The sequence below is a fragment of the Phoenix dactylifera genome, chromosome 17 (assembly GCF_051530095.1).
Source record: "Phoenix dactylifera cultivar Ajwa chromosome 17, Ajwa_hap1_PhDact_Kaust_v1.1, whole genome shotgun sequence".
NCBI lineage: Eukaryota > Viridiplantae > Streptophyta > Magnoliopsida > Arecales > Arecaceae > Phoenix > Phoenix dactylifera.
The window spans coordinates 14083861-14101103 of record NC_143206.1 but is presented as its reverse complement, the minus strand read 5'-3'; the positions used below and the strand labels follow the sequence as shown (position 1 = coordinate 14101103).

At 39.8% G+C, this 17243-nt stretch overlaps 2 protein-coding genes and 1 pseudogene across 9 annotated transcripts in view; 1 reads left to right on the top strand and 2 right to left on the bottom strand.

Annotated features, from left to right (window-relative positions):
• The window catches only part of LOC103704651 (uncharacterized), a 30190-nt gene extending 21324 nt beyond the window's left edge, over positions 1–8866 (top strand). For all 8 annotated transcript variants that reach the window (XM_008788025.6, XM_088713801.2, XM_026803673.4 and 5 more), the window contains 8 exons: positions 1518–1614; positions 1701–1760; positions 4068–4122; positions 4235–4632; positions 4705–6765; positions 6869–7438; positions 7536–7594; positions 8356–8866. In XM_008788025.6, coding sequence (XP_008786247.2) covers positions 1518–1614; positions 1701–1760; positions 4068–4122; positions 4235–4632; positions 4705–6765; positions 6869–7438; positions 7536–7594; positions 8356–8551 — 3496 coding nt within the window. In that variant the 3' untranslated portion in view covers positions 8552–8866. The remainder of the gene's footprint in view (positions 1–1517; positions 1615–1700; positions 1761–4067; positions 4123–4234; positions 4633–4704; positions 6766–6868; positions 7439–7535; positions 7595–8355) is intronic.
• Positions 8867–12500: 3634 nt separating this feature from the next.
• LOC103704732 (fasciclin-like arabinogalactan protein 14 pseudogene) lies at positions 12501–13334 on the bottom strand (annotated as a pseudogene).
• A 2324-nt stretch (positions 13335–15658) lies between these two features.
• Positions 15659–16782, bottom strand: LOC103704731 (fasciclin-like arabinogalactan protein 14). Its single transcript, XM_089928054.1, has one exon. The coding sequence runs from the start codon at positions 16490–16492 to the stop codon at positions 15659–15661; it is 834 nt and encodes a 277-aa protein (XP_089784180.1). The 5' UTR covers positions 16493–16782.
• Positions 16783–17243: the final 461 nt, after the last annotated feature.

Sequence of the window (17243 nt, the reverse complement as noted above, 5' to 3'; positions counted from 1 at the left end):
GCAGTGAGCCATTTTCAATGGCGGAATCGTACCGGTGAGCTACCGGTACGGCTCAGAATGGGCGGAACTGGCCGGTTCAGCTCGGTTCCGCATTCCAAGGATCAGGCTGCCACAAAAACAGTTATAATTTTTGTGGGCTAATAATCTTTGGACCTTAGTGTGGTTGCTAACGATATTTTGACGCCAACATGTTTTTCTTCAGTACCTAAATGCCTTAGGGTTCTTCTGTAGGGTTGTCTGTTCACCTTCTTCCCAGCTGAATCTTTGGGTCATTATCATTCTTGTCTACCTCACCTTTATTTCAGTGGTCAAAGAGCAGCATAGATTGGACAAGCATGTAATGGCATCCAGAACCCATACTCATTTTCTCTTATCATGAATGGTCACAGCATCGAAGTCATTCCAATGATTTGAAGCACTTTCTGGCTCTTGTGATCTTCTAATGTTTATTGTCAAAGTACATCTTCATTTTTCTTTCAAGGACATTGTAAGTTAAACGAGATGGAAGATGGTATACACTGTTTATAATAGTCACTTTAATGCATATAGCCTCCCAAAACTGAAAGAGAATCATTTTTCAGTGTTGAGTTCCATCTGCATTTCACCTTACTACTTTTGCTAAAAATAATCTTCAGTAACGTTTTAATTTTGTCGGCCAGCATGCACAATAGACAGACAAATTTCTAGGATCTGCTGCACTGCAGCAAAGTGAAGATATTCTTCTATATAATCGATAAATCAGTAGCTCACATCTATTTAGATCTTCATGGTCATTTTCTGTGCGATTTATACAAGGCTATCCTGAGCTTGAGTACTCAGAGATCTTTCATAATCAACAGAAAAGAAGAGGTATGATAACCATAACCGGAGAAAAGGGTATTGTAATTATGATTTATTAATTATTATGGAGACAAGCCGAAGTTGTTATATAAAACATCTACAGGTGTTATATGTTTTTGGAGTATAGTTGCGGTTAGTTGTAATCATCTGTGCCCTCACCATCCAGTCTTCCACAACGATCAACTGTTTTGAGCTTAAATGTTGGACTAGAAATTTATGCACAAAATTATCACCGTTCATTTGTCACCAGTACTTAAGGTTTGAGCAATCATTAGAGTTTAATTTAGTGAAGTGGGAAGTTTGTGGTGCAATATCTCTTGAGTGCAGTCCAGTTATGACTGCTTTGTATTTTTTATAAAGATGTTTATTATATTTATGAAGCACTGAATTTATCCTTCAATGACCATTTCAGTGGTCGATATAAAGGCAAGTGCTCTTGTTTCGTTAAATCTATGTATTAAACTAAATATATAACTTCCAAATTTTGGTTTATAATCATTTAATATTATTTTTTTCATCTAGTTTTTCCGGATTTTATCAGCCGTCTTCTAGTGGAGTAGATATACTGATATCGATTTAATTATTGCTATTTCCTGGCAGTATCATGCTCAGTTAGTTTTTTACATATGCTGCTCAAGTGTTAGGTTTGATTTCTGTCTTTTGTTATTTTAATTTAGGGATGGGACATCTATTGTTCTCTCAGATGAAGTTGGACAAATATTTATAATAGCCACAGGGCAAGGGGAGTCTCAAAAGGATGCAAAATACGATCAGGTATATCCGAGATATCAGCTGATATATTCTTTTAGTTACGTATGTAAGACTTTTTACTATATTCATTATATTCTCCATTGTTACAGTTTTTCCTTGGAGATTATCGCCCCCTTGTCCAAGATGCCAATGGAAATGTTTTAGATCAGGTATGTTAGCATTATTATGTTCTTAATACAAATTTGCAGGATTTCCAATTAAGCATATCTCTCCTTCTATGGATATATAAGCATCATCTTTGGGACGAATGAGTATTGAGGCCTGAAATTGATAAATTTTTAAGCTATCATAGAGTTGATTTGGATGTTAGGTTGTGTTTGTATTTGCATGAAATTATGAAGGTGATAAAAGACATTTTATTTCTTGAATTTACATCAACCTTCGTGAAATTTAAAGTGTCATTTAGATTAATAGTCAAAATAAAATTTCAAACCCAAAACTATTTTTTTTTCAAAGTCAGATTTTCATGCATGCTAGAGCTTTTCTTGTCGCTGATTTGTATGCTGACTTGGCGTGTACATTAAATGTATCTAAATCATTTATTTGATGAAACATCTATGTTACTGTAAAATTTATATTTTTTTCTTTTTAATTTCAATTGTTCTTTTCATTCGATTCCTATGCCTATTTTTAAAATTAATGTAGGTCGTGCTTCTGCACAACAGAAGGTTGACATGAAATATTTTGCCATTTGCCAATCTTCTTTTCCTTCATCCTTTTTTTATACCCTGCTCTGGCTGTTATTTTTTAACCGCAAGTAGTCTAAAACTCAGACTGCTAAACCTAAAACAACAGATACTTTAATCTCCTTTCCTAATACTTTTTTTTATCCATCTATAATTTCTCATCGCCTAACCAGCCCAACCTACTTGGATCAGAACCATCCCTGTCCATTCTATTTTCATTTATTCCTTAAATGTGGACTGCATATTTTGATTCTTGTGTTTAGAGTAAGAAAACAGCTGCAGTTGCTGCAGACATTTATTTCTAGATTTGGACATGTTGAATGATTAGATGATCGTTATAACATTGCATATGATATCTCCTTTACTGTAATTAGAATTTATAAACTATAAACCAGTGATATTTTTATGAAGACCTCTATTACTGTTATCTGCATTTCAAATGGGAATTGGATATGAGCACCTGGTATGTGCAGGATCAAAAAGTTTCTCCCTTAGGACATGGGATGGCGTTGTCACTATAGGGAAAAAAACAAAATCCATGCGTGACAAAAATACACAAATTATAGATTTTTATGCTTACATTTGTTAAAAACAATTACAACAAATACCAGAGGAATCAATTTATAACTGGATAATATATATGTTTAAGAGAACAAAGGGCTTTCATCATATTTCACTGGTACAAGAAACATATCTTTTAGAAGAGAAGAAATCATGTGGTAACCAATTGAATAAAAGGTTACCATTTTTTATAACCTCTATGTTACTATCAAACTCAAATACGCCGACATAAAGAAATATATAAAAAGGTTAATGGCATACAATGCTACAATGTTGCAATTTATCCTTTTTCTTCTTTTCTTTGATAATAGAGGCATATTTCTCTCTCAATTACTCTACCTTTCCCCTTCTTTCCTGCTGATGCTCCTCCACCCTCTCTCTTCCTTGATTAGTGCCCAACTCTTTTTACTTGCTCTCTCTCTCTCTCTCTCTTTCTCTCTCTCTCTTTTTCTCTCTCTCATACACACGAGTCATCACACCCTTTTACTGTTCCAATCCTCTCTCCTTGATTAACATCCAACACTCTCAGTTACCAAAACTCTCTTAATTTATTTTGTCTCAATATTTTTTTTTTCTATCAAAGCAGTCTTTTGATTGGCCATTCGTTAGAGGAGATTGACCTGTAAAAGAAGTTGAGAGGAGCAACATATTTTGGCTGAAAAGGGGGGGGGGCATGGAAAATGGAGGGAAGTTCACATAGAAGCTAACCAACTTTGAAGTTGGCATGCCAAAGCCAGATAAGTCTAAAATGATTTTTTTTGAATCTTCTTGGTAGTCTATGATGGTTTTTGGAAATTTTAAAAGGTTTTCTTGTTGGTTTTTGAATTTAAATTAACTCTAGCAATTAAGATATCTTGACTTGTTTCTCCTTGTTGGTTGGCTATTGTTGTTAAGAGGTCTAAATATGGAAGCTATAGCACTATATTTGATACTCAGAGGTAATCATTGAAGTTCTTAACAAGAAATAATGGACTGCTTATGACTTTTGAAATGACATGCAAAATATATATATGCTATTCAATGCTTTTCTTGCCATTTTTTTTTCTGATGGAACCTACCACTCTTTAGGTGTCTTTCAAGGGCAAATCTTGCACCTTCATTATGGGCATAGTGGGTTTAAATTTAGTGTTCATTAGTTTGTATTTTTAGTTGTTTCTATCAATTATTCGTATCACATTTTGTAATAAATTTTTGCTGTATTTAATGCAGGAGACCCAGCTTTTAGCATATCGAAGAAATATTCAGGATCTCCTTTGTGATTCAAGTATGCATTTGCACCTATATTTGTTGGGCAAATCAAAAGCTGCTCTTTTTATATCTAATGCTTTTCAAGATATACTTAATTCGTGGGAATTGATTTCATTGCACAATGCCAGGCATGATCCCCTACCCTGAACCTTACCAGAACATGTACCAGCAGCGTCGGTTGGGTACCCTGGGTGTTGAGTGGCATCCTACTTCAGTAAATTTTGCAGTTGGCCCAACTTACAATGTTGATACTGGTGATTATCAAATGCTGCCAATTGTAGACCTGGATAGATGGGCTGAGCCTTTACCAGAATTCATAGATGCCATTGACTGGGAACCGGAAAACGAAGTACAAAGTGATGATACTGATTCCGAGTACAATGTCACCGATGAATATTCAAGTGAAGGGGAACATGAGAGTTTAAGCAGCAGTTCCTCTGGAGAGCCTGTGTGCAGTGCAGATGACAGTGGGGACCATAATAATGAGTGCCTCCGGAGATCTAAAAGGAAGAAGCACAAGTCGGAAGTAAGAAATACTACAAAGAACTTATTCATTTTCCCATTTGCTCTTGCTTAAATTTGGCTTCTTGTTTGACAGGTGGAGTTCACAACTTCTTCTGGGAGGCGTGTTAAAAGAAGAAACTTGGACGAGCATGATGGCACTACTTTATCAAGGACTCATAGACTGCGGAGGTCAAGAAGTGGCTGGTTGGCTTCAAGGAAAAAATCATCTAAATCAAAGTCATTGCGGCCTCAGAGGCGCGCTGCGCGCAATGCTCTTAATTTATTTTCTAAAATAACTGGAGTTTCTACAGATGGGGAAGATGAAGATGACTCGGAGAGCAGTTCCTCAGAAAGTGAATCGATGCTTCCAGATTCAAACACTCAAAGCATGGAGTCTGACAAGTCAAGGCAGAATAACCAGATAAAGCATGCAAAAGAGAAGGAAGTCTCCAGAGTTGAGTGTGAAGATGTTGCAAAACCTTCTGCACTTGCTGAATCTCAGGCAAATGTTGGAAGCAAGAGGAGATTGGTCCTTAAATTGCCACGTCGTGATCAAAAAGCTGTTTTGTCTTCTAAGAAAACGAGACTTGAATGCGATGAACAGGATGTTCTTGTTGACTCATTAGCTAAAGCAAATACTGATGTAGCTAACCCAAATAGAACATGTGAGCCAGCACATATTTTTGGCAACACAGCTGATGATATCAGAGAAATAGGGCTAACTGAAAAGTCAGACCAGCTTAACTTGTCTGCAGCTTACCAGGGTAGCACAATCAAATGGGGAGAAGTAAAGTTGCGCTCTTCTAAACGTCTGAGATTGGGCGATGGTTCGCTGACAGAAACATGGCCTGCAAGTAATGCATGTCCAGATGGTCCTAACATAGTTGGAAGTGACACTAATGGACATCTCAAATCTGAGGATGAGTATGGAACATCCTCTAATTCCAGGATCCGAGCTCATGGAAACAGTATTGGCAGAATGAGATGCAGAGATAAAGCACAAGTTGAAGATGGTGTTTCACATGGATTGGATGGTGCAAGAGTTGAAGAGCTTTCTTCTGATAGGAAGGGCAAGTCTTCAGAACTTCCGCAGTCGTCACCATATATTGACCAAGAGAACAAGGTTACAATCCGAGTCACGTCTAATGGCAACAGAATTGAGTCAGCAACACATATGGATGAGGAACACCAAAATAGCTATCAGAACAGTGAATCCAGGGGTATTGCTGTTCGCCTAGAAGGATCTGAAGTTGTGAACGATAATAAAAATGGCTACATATTTAGCAGTAAGAATAGTGCTGACCATGATCAGGTGGAGAAAAATGCTCAGCCCAGCTATCTTAAGGTAAGGATCAAATCAAGAGAACTAGCCAAGGAAACCAGCAGTTCATCTTCCAAGTTAAAAGCTATTGCAGTTGAAGATCTTAGGAGCTCTGAGTGTGAACTAATGTCCAACAGTCCAACAACAAATGAACAAAATGGAGTTTCTGGGATGCGTGAAGAAGATGAGGGTACTAGTGGACAGAATCCAGAGCATGGTGAATGGAATAATGGATCAGAAAGCTTGGAGACATGGGCAAATCAAAATGCCGAGCCATCCATTTCACATGATTCAAAGAAGATGCATGCAGAATCCTATATTAAGAAGTACAATGTTGTGTATAAAAGGTCAAAGTCATTCAGGGGTAGGAAGAACTCTAATGGTGGTTTCCGTGGAATGGATGATAGCACGTGGAATTGCAACAACCAAGGTGGAAATATGAAAGTCAATCTCAGTGATGCTATGGCTGATGGCATCCGTCAAACAAGATCCATGGGTACAAGGGCAAGCATGGATGAGATTACACCTAGGACAAGTAGTTTCCGAGTGAAACAATGTCATGGTTCTTTAGAAACATCTAGAACTGGAGGAAGATCAATACTAAATGGTGGCGATGAACTTCTATGTGATCAATGGAAGCCAACCTCAAATATGACTGTTGGTTTACGGTCTACCCGAAACAGAAGAGAAAATTATAGCTCTACTGACTCGAGACCTTTAGATAAGCGAAAATACCAACCATTATGTAGACTTTCATGGTTGATGTTGTTAGAGCATGAAGAGAGCTATCGATATATTCCCCAACAAGGTGATGTGGTTGCATACTTGAGACAGGTAATTATTGGTTGTAGTTTGGCACAATATGATCTTTGCAAGCGTGTGTTTGTGTGTGTATAAAGTTACCATCATCTGTTTATGTTCATAACTTCCATTTCAGGGCCATGAAGAATACATCAAAGCTTCCCGTTTGCATGGAGCAGGGCCTTGGAAATCGATCAAAAGCTTAAAAGCTGTAGAATTTTGCAAAGTTCAGGGCTTTGATTACTCTACTCTTCCTGGATCTGGGGAAAGCTGCTGCAAACTTACACTTGAGTTTATAGATCCTTCTTCGAGTGGGTTTGGTAAAGCTTTCAGGATCACTTTGCCTGAGCTTGTTGCTTTCCCAGACTTCCTTGTGGAAAGAACGCGTTATGATGCTGCCATTGAGAGAAACTGGACGCACAGAGATAAGTGTCAGGTATGGTGGAGGAATGAGGATGGAGATGGTGGGAGTTGGTGGGAGGGTCGTATTTTGGCAGTAAAGACTAAATCTTCTGACTTTCCGGAGAGCCCATGGGAGAGATATGTTATACAGTACAGAAATGATTGTTCTGGACAGCATTTACATAGTCCTTGGGAACTTCATGATGCCGATAGCCAGTGGGAGCATCCCCATATTGATGACATGGCCAGGAGCAAGTTGTTATCCAGTATTGCCAAGATAGAGCAAACCTCAATCAGGAATCAGGTGAACCTGATATGTGCATTGAAGCTTTTCTTTTCCCTTTTTCCCCTTGTGACGTGGTATATGGATTTTATTTTATTTTACTTTTTCTGTGCTTCAGGACTGTTATGGTATCCAGAAACTGAATCAGGTAGCACAGAAGTCTGATTTTCTAAACAGGTACTGCTAATATCTGTACTTGTTATGGCGGCGGTTTATGATTAGTTGCACAGTTTAGGATGCTATTGACTGTAGAAGTGAGAGAGCAACCTTATATGTTAATAGATTCTGCATGCTGTATCTACTAGGTTCTTTTATTTCCAACTATATATGCATTTATTGTTATTTATCGGTATCCATTTTTCTTCTGATTGAGGGGATATGCTGACTGTACTTCAAAGACCTGAATGAATGTTGGGCCTCATGTTGGGGCATAATTGACCATGGTAAAGATGAGGTTCTGTTTGGCTGGTTCAGAAGCAAGTGAACTAATGTGGATGTGTAGTAACTAGTGAGCTTAGCTGCTTAGGGAAAATAGCGAAGTAGAAAATGATGATGACACCATGAAATTGTTGGGACTTACGAAAGCATGGGTGAAAACTTGAATAGAGATGGTAGAATGTATTGAAGGACGCATGCCATGTTAAGGTAGTTATATGGCTTGTGTCTGTAGTAGCATTTTGCAGGACTTTGGATTAAAAGATGGATATAAGATGTGTTTGTGTAATTGTGGTTATGGTTTGTCTGTGCAAACTCGTAAGTTTGAAAAACCACCTGCCTTCCATGAAAATGTTATCTGACGTGCTATAAGCTTCTGTGCAGAATATAAAACTAGGGAGGGAGGCTTGTCCAGATGATGAATTTATATTTTTAATTCCCTTTTTCATTTTTGCTCAAGCATTTGGATCATTAAAATTTTTCGATTTACATTATGCCTACAGGTTCCCTGTTCCACTGTCCCTTGAGGTAATCAAGAGGAGATTAGAAAACAATTATTATCGCACTTTGGAGGCAGTAAAGCATGATGTCTCAGTTACACTTTCAAATGCTGAGTCCTACTTTGGCAGAAGTGCAGAGATGACGATGAAGATGCGACGACTGTCTGATTGGATCACACGCATTTTTTCATCTTTGTAGGATGTGGAACATTTTTGTAGAAGATGCTCTCTGATGAGGTTTAGGCTGCTGCTTTTCTGTAGATAAGTCTTTTTAACTCGTAGTTTCACATGCTGGCAGTCATTTACCCATTGATCCAATTTTTTTTTTTTTTGGGTGGGGGGGTGGGGGTGGAATTGGTTTTCCTTTGGGAAGATTGTTTTGAGGGCCCTCTAGAGGAGAGGATGTTCAGAGAGAGAGCTGGTGCGGGGAAACAACCCACCAGATTCATTTATGTATAGATCCATTTCCATTATCAATAAAAAGAAAAGAAAGTAAAGCTTGTTATTTTTCCCATTTTGCTCTGTCAGTGAACAGCTCTAATGTGTGCGTGGATGTGTTTTTTCTTGCCATTCTTTGGGGTCTCTCCTGGAGTGCATGTAATGTATATCGTAATTGCACAGGCAGCGAAGACGCGGTTTCATTGCTCAAATCTGTCATCATCATGGTAAGAAACCATCGCAAGTTCCGTTATCATGTTTGTAAAGCACTACTTAATTTACTTAGCCTCTCACAACCATCGGCCGAGTTGGCAGCAAATGTGTTCTTGCCGAAGTGCTTGTACGAGGTGGTAGCACGGTTAGAACGAAACTTTGTTTCCATCGGCATGCTCCAGGTTTCAAAATGCGTGGGCGTCGATTAAATGTGGGGATCGGATGCCTTCGGTTTGAACTCGTACAGTGAAAGCGTCATCTGGTCTGCTGGTATTTAGGTGGTGCAGATGTAACGTACTCACACATGGGATAACCTATGAGTAGAGAGAGTATGAGTAAAAACTTGTCTATCCATATCGAACATTCTTCAGTGAAGGTTGCTACGCGGGTGAGGTCTTTCTCTCCCCTCTCTTTTCTTTTTCTGAAGTGGAAAAAAAAAAAAAAAGGGTGCTTGTGCGACCTTCAAAACAATACCAGCCCATCCGATATGACGCTGCTTTCCAGTCCGCTGCCCACTTCGCCCGCCTCCGCCGTGTTGCCCGCACAGACGAACACCAAGCTCGACCTCCCCTCCGCTGCTGCCGCCACCCTCGCCCTCGATCCCGCCCCCCTGGTCGTCACCTGCACTGTCCTTATCTCTATAGCCGCAAAGAACCTTCAGCAACCTCCTCGCTCTCGCTCTGCTCCACTTCGTCGCCATGCTCTCTAGCCTTCTCCATGGCTCTGAATCAACTCCGTGGCTTGTTAAAGGATTCAACTCAGATCTCCAAGCACTTGGAGAACTCTCGCTCTCATTTGCAGATTCACTCCATGGAAACATGAGCTATACTGCTCACCAGCTGTTCGAACAAATCTTCGAGCCGGACCTCTTCATGTGAAATCTTCCTATAGCTCCGTACCGTCTCGTGCTAAAATTACTGGATAGGCTCATCATGCTAAAATTCTCTCTCGTTTTTCAGGACATTCACAAAATTATTGATGATTGCGTTCAGGAAGAATATTCTCTGCAACACCTTCAATTACAAAGAATAATTTGATCCTTAATTTGTTGGTTTTGATTCCTACTTTCCTTGAATATAATAATCCACAGAGGTCCAAGCTGCCAGTTTCACTTTCTTGTCATGAGTTGTGGTCAATGGAGAATCAGATTAACATCTGCAAAATTGATCAAAGGCATCATAAAAATCTATGTGTCACTGTTCAACCACATGGGATGTTCAGGCTTGGCATAAATGTATCGGTAAATACAGAACGCTGTAGAAATTAAAGAACAACCCAATAAATAAAGAAGTAATTTAAAAGACAGATTCTGGCAACCTTCTCTCTGTTACTTTTCTATATCCTTTTCTGGATTCTATAGAGTTTTTATGTAAAAACCAGATGCATTAATAATATCAGATGAAAGGATGCTCAAGATGTCTTTCTATATTAAAAAAAAAAACAAAGAAGGCTTGAGCTTAATATTCATTAGTCATATAGAACAATTTACACCACAAACTCTCTCTTTTTCACTGGTCATTCTTTGCTTCATGAAGACACATACCTCGCAACTACTCTGAATCAAACAAGGAAAGCACATCACAATTTAAAAAAATATTGGCCTAAAAGTCTGTGGTAATCAGATTTACATGCTTCTCTCTTTCATCTGGCAAAAAACAGAATTGTTATGCATCACCTATATACTATCGTCCAAACCATGGTATGCCGTATCATACTGAATCGGACGGTACCAAGCATACTGACACTATACTAGTATGGGGTCTGATATCAAGACGGCGAACCTTAGTCCGCACACATGATCTTATTACAACATATATGACATATACGAGCAAGATCATACCCAGAAGAAAACAGCTTCTGGATGGTTGCACACAGCACATCGAACAGACTTAGTACGAGGGAGAGTTGGGTCTGCTGCTGCATCTTGCGGGACTTGTGTGCGTTTTCCACTGGAGTGATGTATTTCATTTCTATCAGACACAGTTGTTGTCAGCAACCTTCTGACAGCAAAAATGCCTCCTTCAGAACATTGATGAGCAGAAATACATAAAAAGATAGAAAAGAAAATGCTACGCAAACACTGATGAGGCGCTAAGAACACATATGGAGGAGATGTTTCTTATGTGGCAATGCAACAAAAAAGCTTGCATGCGAACAGTGGAAGAAAGCATTATTTGTTAATTACAAATGAATGAGCTCCTCTGTCATCACCTATAACAACTCCACGTTTCCTCAAAAAATAGAAAACAAAAAAAGGTTGAGATTGGCAGAGAAGAAAGTGCATGATGAATTTCATAAAGAACTCATACTGAACATATATCAAAGAAAGCTTAAGTGCCAACACATAAAAAAACTGAAAAAGAAAAGTTTATCTGCCATTAGTTAAACATGGAAAGGTCTAATTCACTTCCAAAATGGTTATCAAGGGGGGATAATCACATGTTTTAGATCTTCAGGTACATGCTACCTATACATATTTAGTCAAGAAATTGGTTGCAGGACAGACGAAGCTGTTGAATAAGAAGTGGATAATAAAGAATCAAATTTCCTATGTCATGCAAGTGTACAGGACTTGCTTTTGGAGAGATAAATCATGTATACATATAAGCAAGTTATAATTGAACCTTAATCCTCCAAATCATACCACCTTTTATAAAGCATTGATGTCATATGAAATGGTTTTCTTGTATTATGTATCGCAGTTAAAAGCATGAACAAAATATATAAGGAAATATTTTGTCTCTCACTGTTTATAAGATCCAAAGCATAGAGCATAATTCCACATTCTTCAATTCAACTGAACAATTCAAAAGGAAACAAATTGTCAAGAATAATCAAGGAAAAAGAATTGCTACGCGAAACGGACTTCCTCAGTCCTCAAAAGCATCTTACTGAAGTCCTCAAGAACAGCAATGAAAAGGATCAAACATGTGGTTCAACCTTGTCCTAGTCCACTAAAGCTTTCAAGAAATAATTTCCACAAAAGGTTGGACAAGCAATTCTTCAAAATCCTCTCCCTTGGGGAACGAGAGCAAAAAATAAGTAGACTTCATGAAACAATAAGCGTTTTCCTCCACAGAACTAATTGAAAAACTCTGCAAGGCTGCAATAAAATAGGCCCCATGGAATTCTCACCTTCCATCTCAGAGTTTGTCATGAACTGCCAATAAACTTCGGGCCTATTGGCACGATCTTCGAGCCTATTGCGTGGAAAACTTGAAGGATAGGCCTTGTTGGATTGTTAGAGAGATCCTACTAGAAATGGGTGACAAGAATCCATTTGTTTATAGTCACGCGTCTTTCTTATCCCACAAACACAAATAGCTCAGGCTATTAGATTCCATACTTATGATCAAGTTAGACAAAGGAATTGAAACCAACGGACATTGCTTTGAACTAGTGAATTGCACATGTTGACTGCAAGCATATTTGATTGATGTCATTTATCAAGTAAATTTTATTTATCCATTTCAACCGACACGAATGACTCAAAGAGCTCACAAGAATATAGTGCCCATGACAAGTCCAAGGATAGCACCAATTGACAGTCGGCTTCTCAGAGATGTGCTTGCCGATGCATGAAAGACTTTCTTGTGTGAGATAGATGGCCCTTCAGATGCATCCGAGGCTGGCTCGTCTGCTTCTGGAGAGTCGGCAGGGGTGTCAGCGCTTTCTCCTGGAGCATTCGCAGGGGCATCAACAATATCCTCTTCTGGAGACTCTGTAGGAGCATCTTCTGCCTCTGGAGCCTCCGCCGAAGGTTCGGTCTCCTTTGGCGGGGATGATATAGGGGCGATGTGTGGTGCACCATCAATGCCAGGTGGGATGATGGGCTCAGAAATATGGAGGACTGAAATATTGTATGGCATTGCCACAACCTTCTTAATCAGGGTGGAGGTATGTGGGGCTCCTCGGATGGCCGACCCAAACACCACCGACTCCCCAGCCTTGTGAGTGACGTTTAGGAACCCCATTCTGTTGGTAGCAATGCCGGTGGTTTGGAAGAGGGTGGTGAGAATGAAGCTCTTGCGTGGTATGTTGTTGATCTTTCTGATGTCATAATAGTCGAGGATAACATGGACTCCCATGACATGCTTCAGGCTTTCTTCGGGGAGGGAGGAGATTGCAGACATTCTAGAGTTGTCAACGACGAGAACGGTGATTGTTTGACGGTGGTTGATTTCATGAACAAGCTTCGTCTGGTTGAGGTAGTTGCTAAAGGTGGCAAACTCGGGGAATGGCTCAAGAATTGCTGTAATGTTGAAGGCCATGGCGGAGGATAAAAGGAGGAAGGGAAGAAGGAGGACCACAATTTGGGGCTTAGGGGCCATCTTGGTATGTGTTTGGTTTGCAGGAGGAGATTGTGGTTTGGTAGGGTGAGGGAAGGAGTTGATGGAATATATAAGGAGAGCAACTTAAGGAGGGGAGAGAGGATCGGTTAGAGTTGCTATATTTGGAGTTCGGAATTAACTGTTTGCAAGTCTGTTCTTTATTGGATCACAACTATCAAGGATGAACTGGATAAAAGGTTAAAGTTATCATGACAGCTTAAAAGAAAACTATTCCAACACCAAACTTGGTGCTAGATTTAGACTTCAAAGATATTTAGGCCGGTAGAGATGACTTGTTAAAGGTGGGACCATTCAATAATCTGTTAATTTGCATGGCTCGTAGACTCATGACGTGACTTGATATGCTATGGTAAGCATAGTCAACCTATCCAAGTTGCCATAATTCATCGAATGCATGAGATATATCATGAGAATTCTCACAAATAGGGCGGTGCCAACCAACTTGCCATATTGTCATATATAATTTCTAACTTTTCTTCAATCAAAACCTCCACACTACCAAGTTAGACATCTTTTAGCAAAGAAGGTAAGTTATTTTCGGTGGCATTATCTTCATCTACTAGTAAAGTCACTTGATGGTAATCCCAAAGAGGGGGACTGAAATCCAAGCTCCATCAAGTTACAATGTCTAGTGTTTGTGTGAAGTCTTTATCTTCATTTTTTGGCTAATGACCTAAGATCCCTTTTTGCTAAAGGAAAAAATGAAAAACTTCTTTCATCACAAGGTAGTTTGCCCAAGATATCATTTTTCCAATAACAGAAAAAAAATGGAGGACAAGTTGGCATTAATGACTTCTTAAAAGAGAATAAATACGTTAAAATTTTAATTTGAAAAACCAACAACGCCAACTTCTAGCAAAATACTTAATATGCTAAAAACAACTTAAATTTCTTGGGTTTGTAAAAACTGGCTCATATATTGAGAAAATTGCTTATAGACTTTACAACCATATCTCATGAAAGATCATGGCATATACTTGAATATAGAACTTTGTAAAATTGGCCAATTCCTAGTACTAGACAATGGGTCTTGTTCGGGTTGCAGCAACCGGTTCTAATTGGTTGACTTGGTCTAGTTGAATAATCCAATCAATTTAGCGAAACGGGTCGGTTGAGCATTCGTGTTGAATTATTTTATATCGGTTATTTAGGGGACAAAATATGCAAGTATCTTACATTCTCGATCGGCTCGGGCAGAGAAAGTTGAATATGGTCAGAATTTAGGAAGGATCCAAATGGGTTTGCCACGCACCCGCCTCCGCGGGGCGCGTGCGGCACCCAGTGCCTACATGGGAGCCACATGAAGGAGGAACACGAGGCTTTCTTGCCAAATATTGTCTGGTTCCGGAGCCCGCACGCGCGCCGCACACACCGCTCAGAACCCTCCCCGATTTTATTTTCCACTCAAAATGCGTCTGCAGGATTTGGAGACACCCCCCTCATATGCCCGAACTCTGCAACGAGTCTTTCCGATGTGGGACAATTGGGCCTCACAAGGTTAGTGCAAAACAGTTAACATGAATTAGGTTTGGATAATTCAGATTTGGTTGGGCTATCAAGAATTAATCCAAACCCCGCCCAACATGCACTCTCATGGAATGCAAAGATAAGATGGCTCGTGCATACAATGTGAAATCCTCTGCAGCTTCAACCTTGGCTAGTGCACCAACTAAGATGGTGGTAAAAAATCTACAGTATCATCATTATCTTTCTAATGCCAGTGAGGAGACCTTGCATTGTCCAATAGTCTTCAAAAGGAGCAAGAAGAAAATACAAGGATTAAACCAAATTGAAATTCCCAGATCTCTTCCAACTACGGCTCCCATGATCTCATCTCTGCTCCCTGATGAGTGGAATTGATTTCTTATGAAGATAAATATGATCAAATTTGTTTCATGGATCGTCATCCGTGGTCACGAGGAATAAGAAAATATTGTGCGCTTGTGGTGATGTTGAGGAGTGATATCATGACTCCTAAGAATCAATGTGATATGATATACTGACACGATCTTCGAGCCTATTGTGTAGAAAACCTGAAGGACATGCCTCCATGGATTGTTGGAGAGATCCTACTAGAAATAGGTGACAAGAATTCATTTATTTAAGACAAACACAAATCACTCAGGTTATTAGATTCTATACTTATGATCAAGTTAGACAAGTCTTAAGGGATTGAATCCAACGGACATTAATTCCTTTGAACTAGTGAATTGCACATGTCGACTGGAAGCGTATTTGATTGACGTCATTTATCAAGTAAATTTTATTTATCCATTTCACTTGACGCAAAGGACTCAAAGAGCTCACAAGAATACAATCCACATGACAAGTCCGAGAATAGCACCGATTGACAGTCGGCTCCTCAGAGATGTGCTTGCCGATGCGTGAAAGACTTTTTTGCGTGAGATAGATGGCCCTTCAGATGCATCTGAGGCTGGCTCGTCTGCTTCTGGAGAGTCGGCAGGGGTGTCAGCGCTTTCTCCTGGAGCATTTGCAGGGGCATCAACAATATCCTCTTCTGGAGACTCTGTAGGAGCATCTTCTACCTCTGGAGTCTCCGCCGAAGGTTCGGTCTCCTTTGGCGGGGATGATATAGGGGCGATGTGTGGTGCACCATCAATGCCAGGTGGGATGATGGGCTCGGAAATATGGAGGACTGAAATATTGTATGGCATTGCCACAACCTTCTTAATCAGGGTGGAGGTATGTGGGGCTCCTCGGACGGCCGACCCAAACACCACCGACTCCCCAGCCTTGTGAGTGACGTTTAGGAACCCCATTCTGTTGGTAGCAATGCCGGTGGTTTGGAAGAGAGTGGTGAGAATGAAGCTCTTGCGTGGTATGTTGTTGATCTTTCTGATGTCATAATAGTCGAGGATAACATGGACTCCCATGACATGCTTCAGGCTTTCTTCAGGGAGGGAGGAGATTGCAGACATTCTAGAGTTGTCAACGACGAGAACAGTGATTGTTTGACGGTGGTTGATTTCATGGACAAGCTTCGTCTGGTTGAGGTAGTTGCTAAAGGTGGCGAACTCGGGGAATGGCTCAAGAATTGCTGTAATGTTGAAGGCCACGGCGGAGGATAAAAGGAGGAAGGGAAGGAGGAGGATCACAACTTGGATCTTAGGAGCCATCTTGGTATGGGTTTGGTTTGAGTGGCTAGTAAGGAGGAGATTGTGATTTGGTGGGGTGAGGGAAGGAGTTGATGGAATATATAAGGAGAGCAACTTGGGGAGGGGAGAGGGGATTAGTTAGACTTGCTTTATTTGGGGTTTGAAATTAACAACTTGTGAGTCTCTTCTTTATTAGATCGCAACCATCAAGGATGAACTGGACAAAAGGTTTTAGTTATCGGGACAGCTTAGAAAGAAACTGTTTTGACCCCAAACATAGTTCTAGATTTGGATTTCAAAGAAGTTTAGGCCGGTAGAGATGACTTGTTAAAGGTGGGACCATTCGATTAGTCTAATAATTTGAATGGCGGGTAAACTTATGACCTAACTTGATATGATATGGTAATTATAGTTAAACTATCCAAGTTGCCAGTTCATCGAAAGCATGATGTATATCATGAGAGTTCTCACAAATAGGATGGTGGCAACCATCTTGCGATACTGCCAAATATTATTTCCAACTTTTCTTCAACCAAAACCTCCACACTAAATTTGACATCTTTTAGTAAAGAAGATTAAGTTATTTTTGGTGGCGCCATCTTTATCTACTTCTAAAGTTACTTGATGATAATACCAAGAGCTGGACTGAAATCCAAGCCCCATCAAGTTAGAATGTTTTTAGTGGTTTTTGTGGAGACATGTCTCCATTTTTTGGCCTCTCTCATGTGGCTTTGATTGTGCTATTCTTCCAGAGTCTGAGTCCGGTCCAAGT

Excerpts from the sequence above, each read along its gene's own strand:
- LOC103704731 (XM_089928054.1), bottom strand. The coding sequence starts at position 16,492 with ATGGCTCCTAAGATCCAAGTTGTGATCCTCCTCCTTCCCTTCCTCCTT.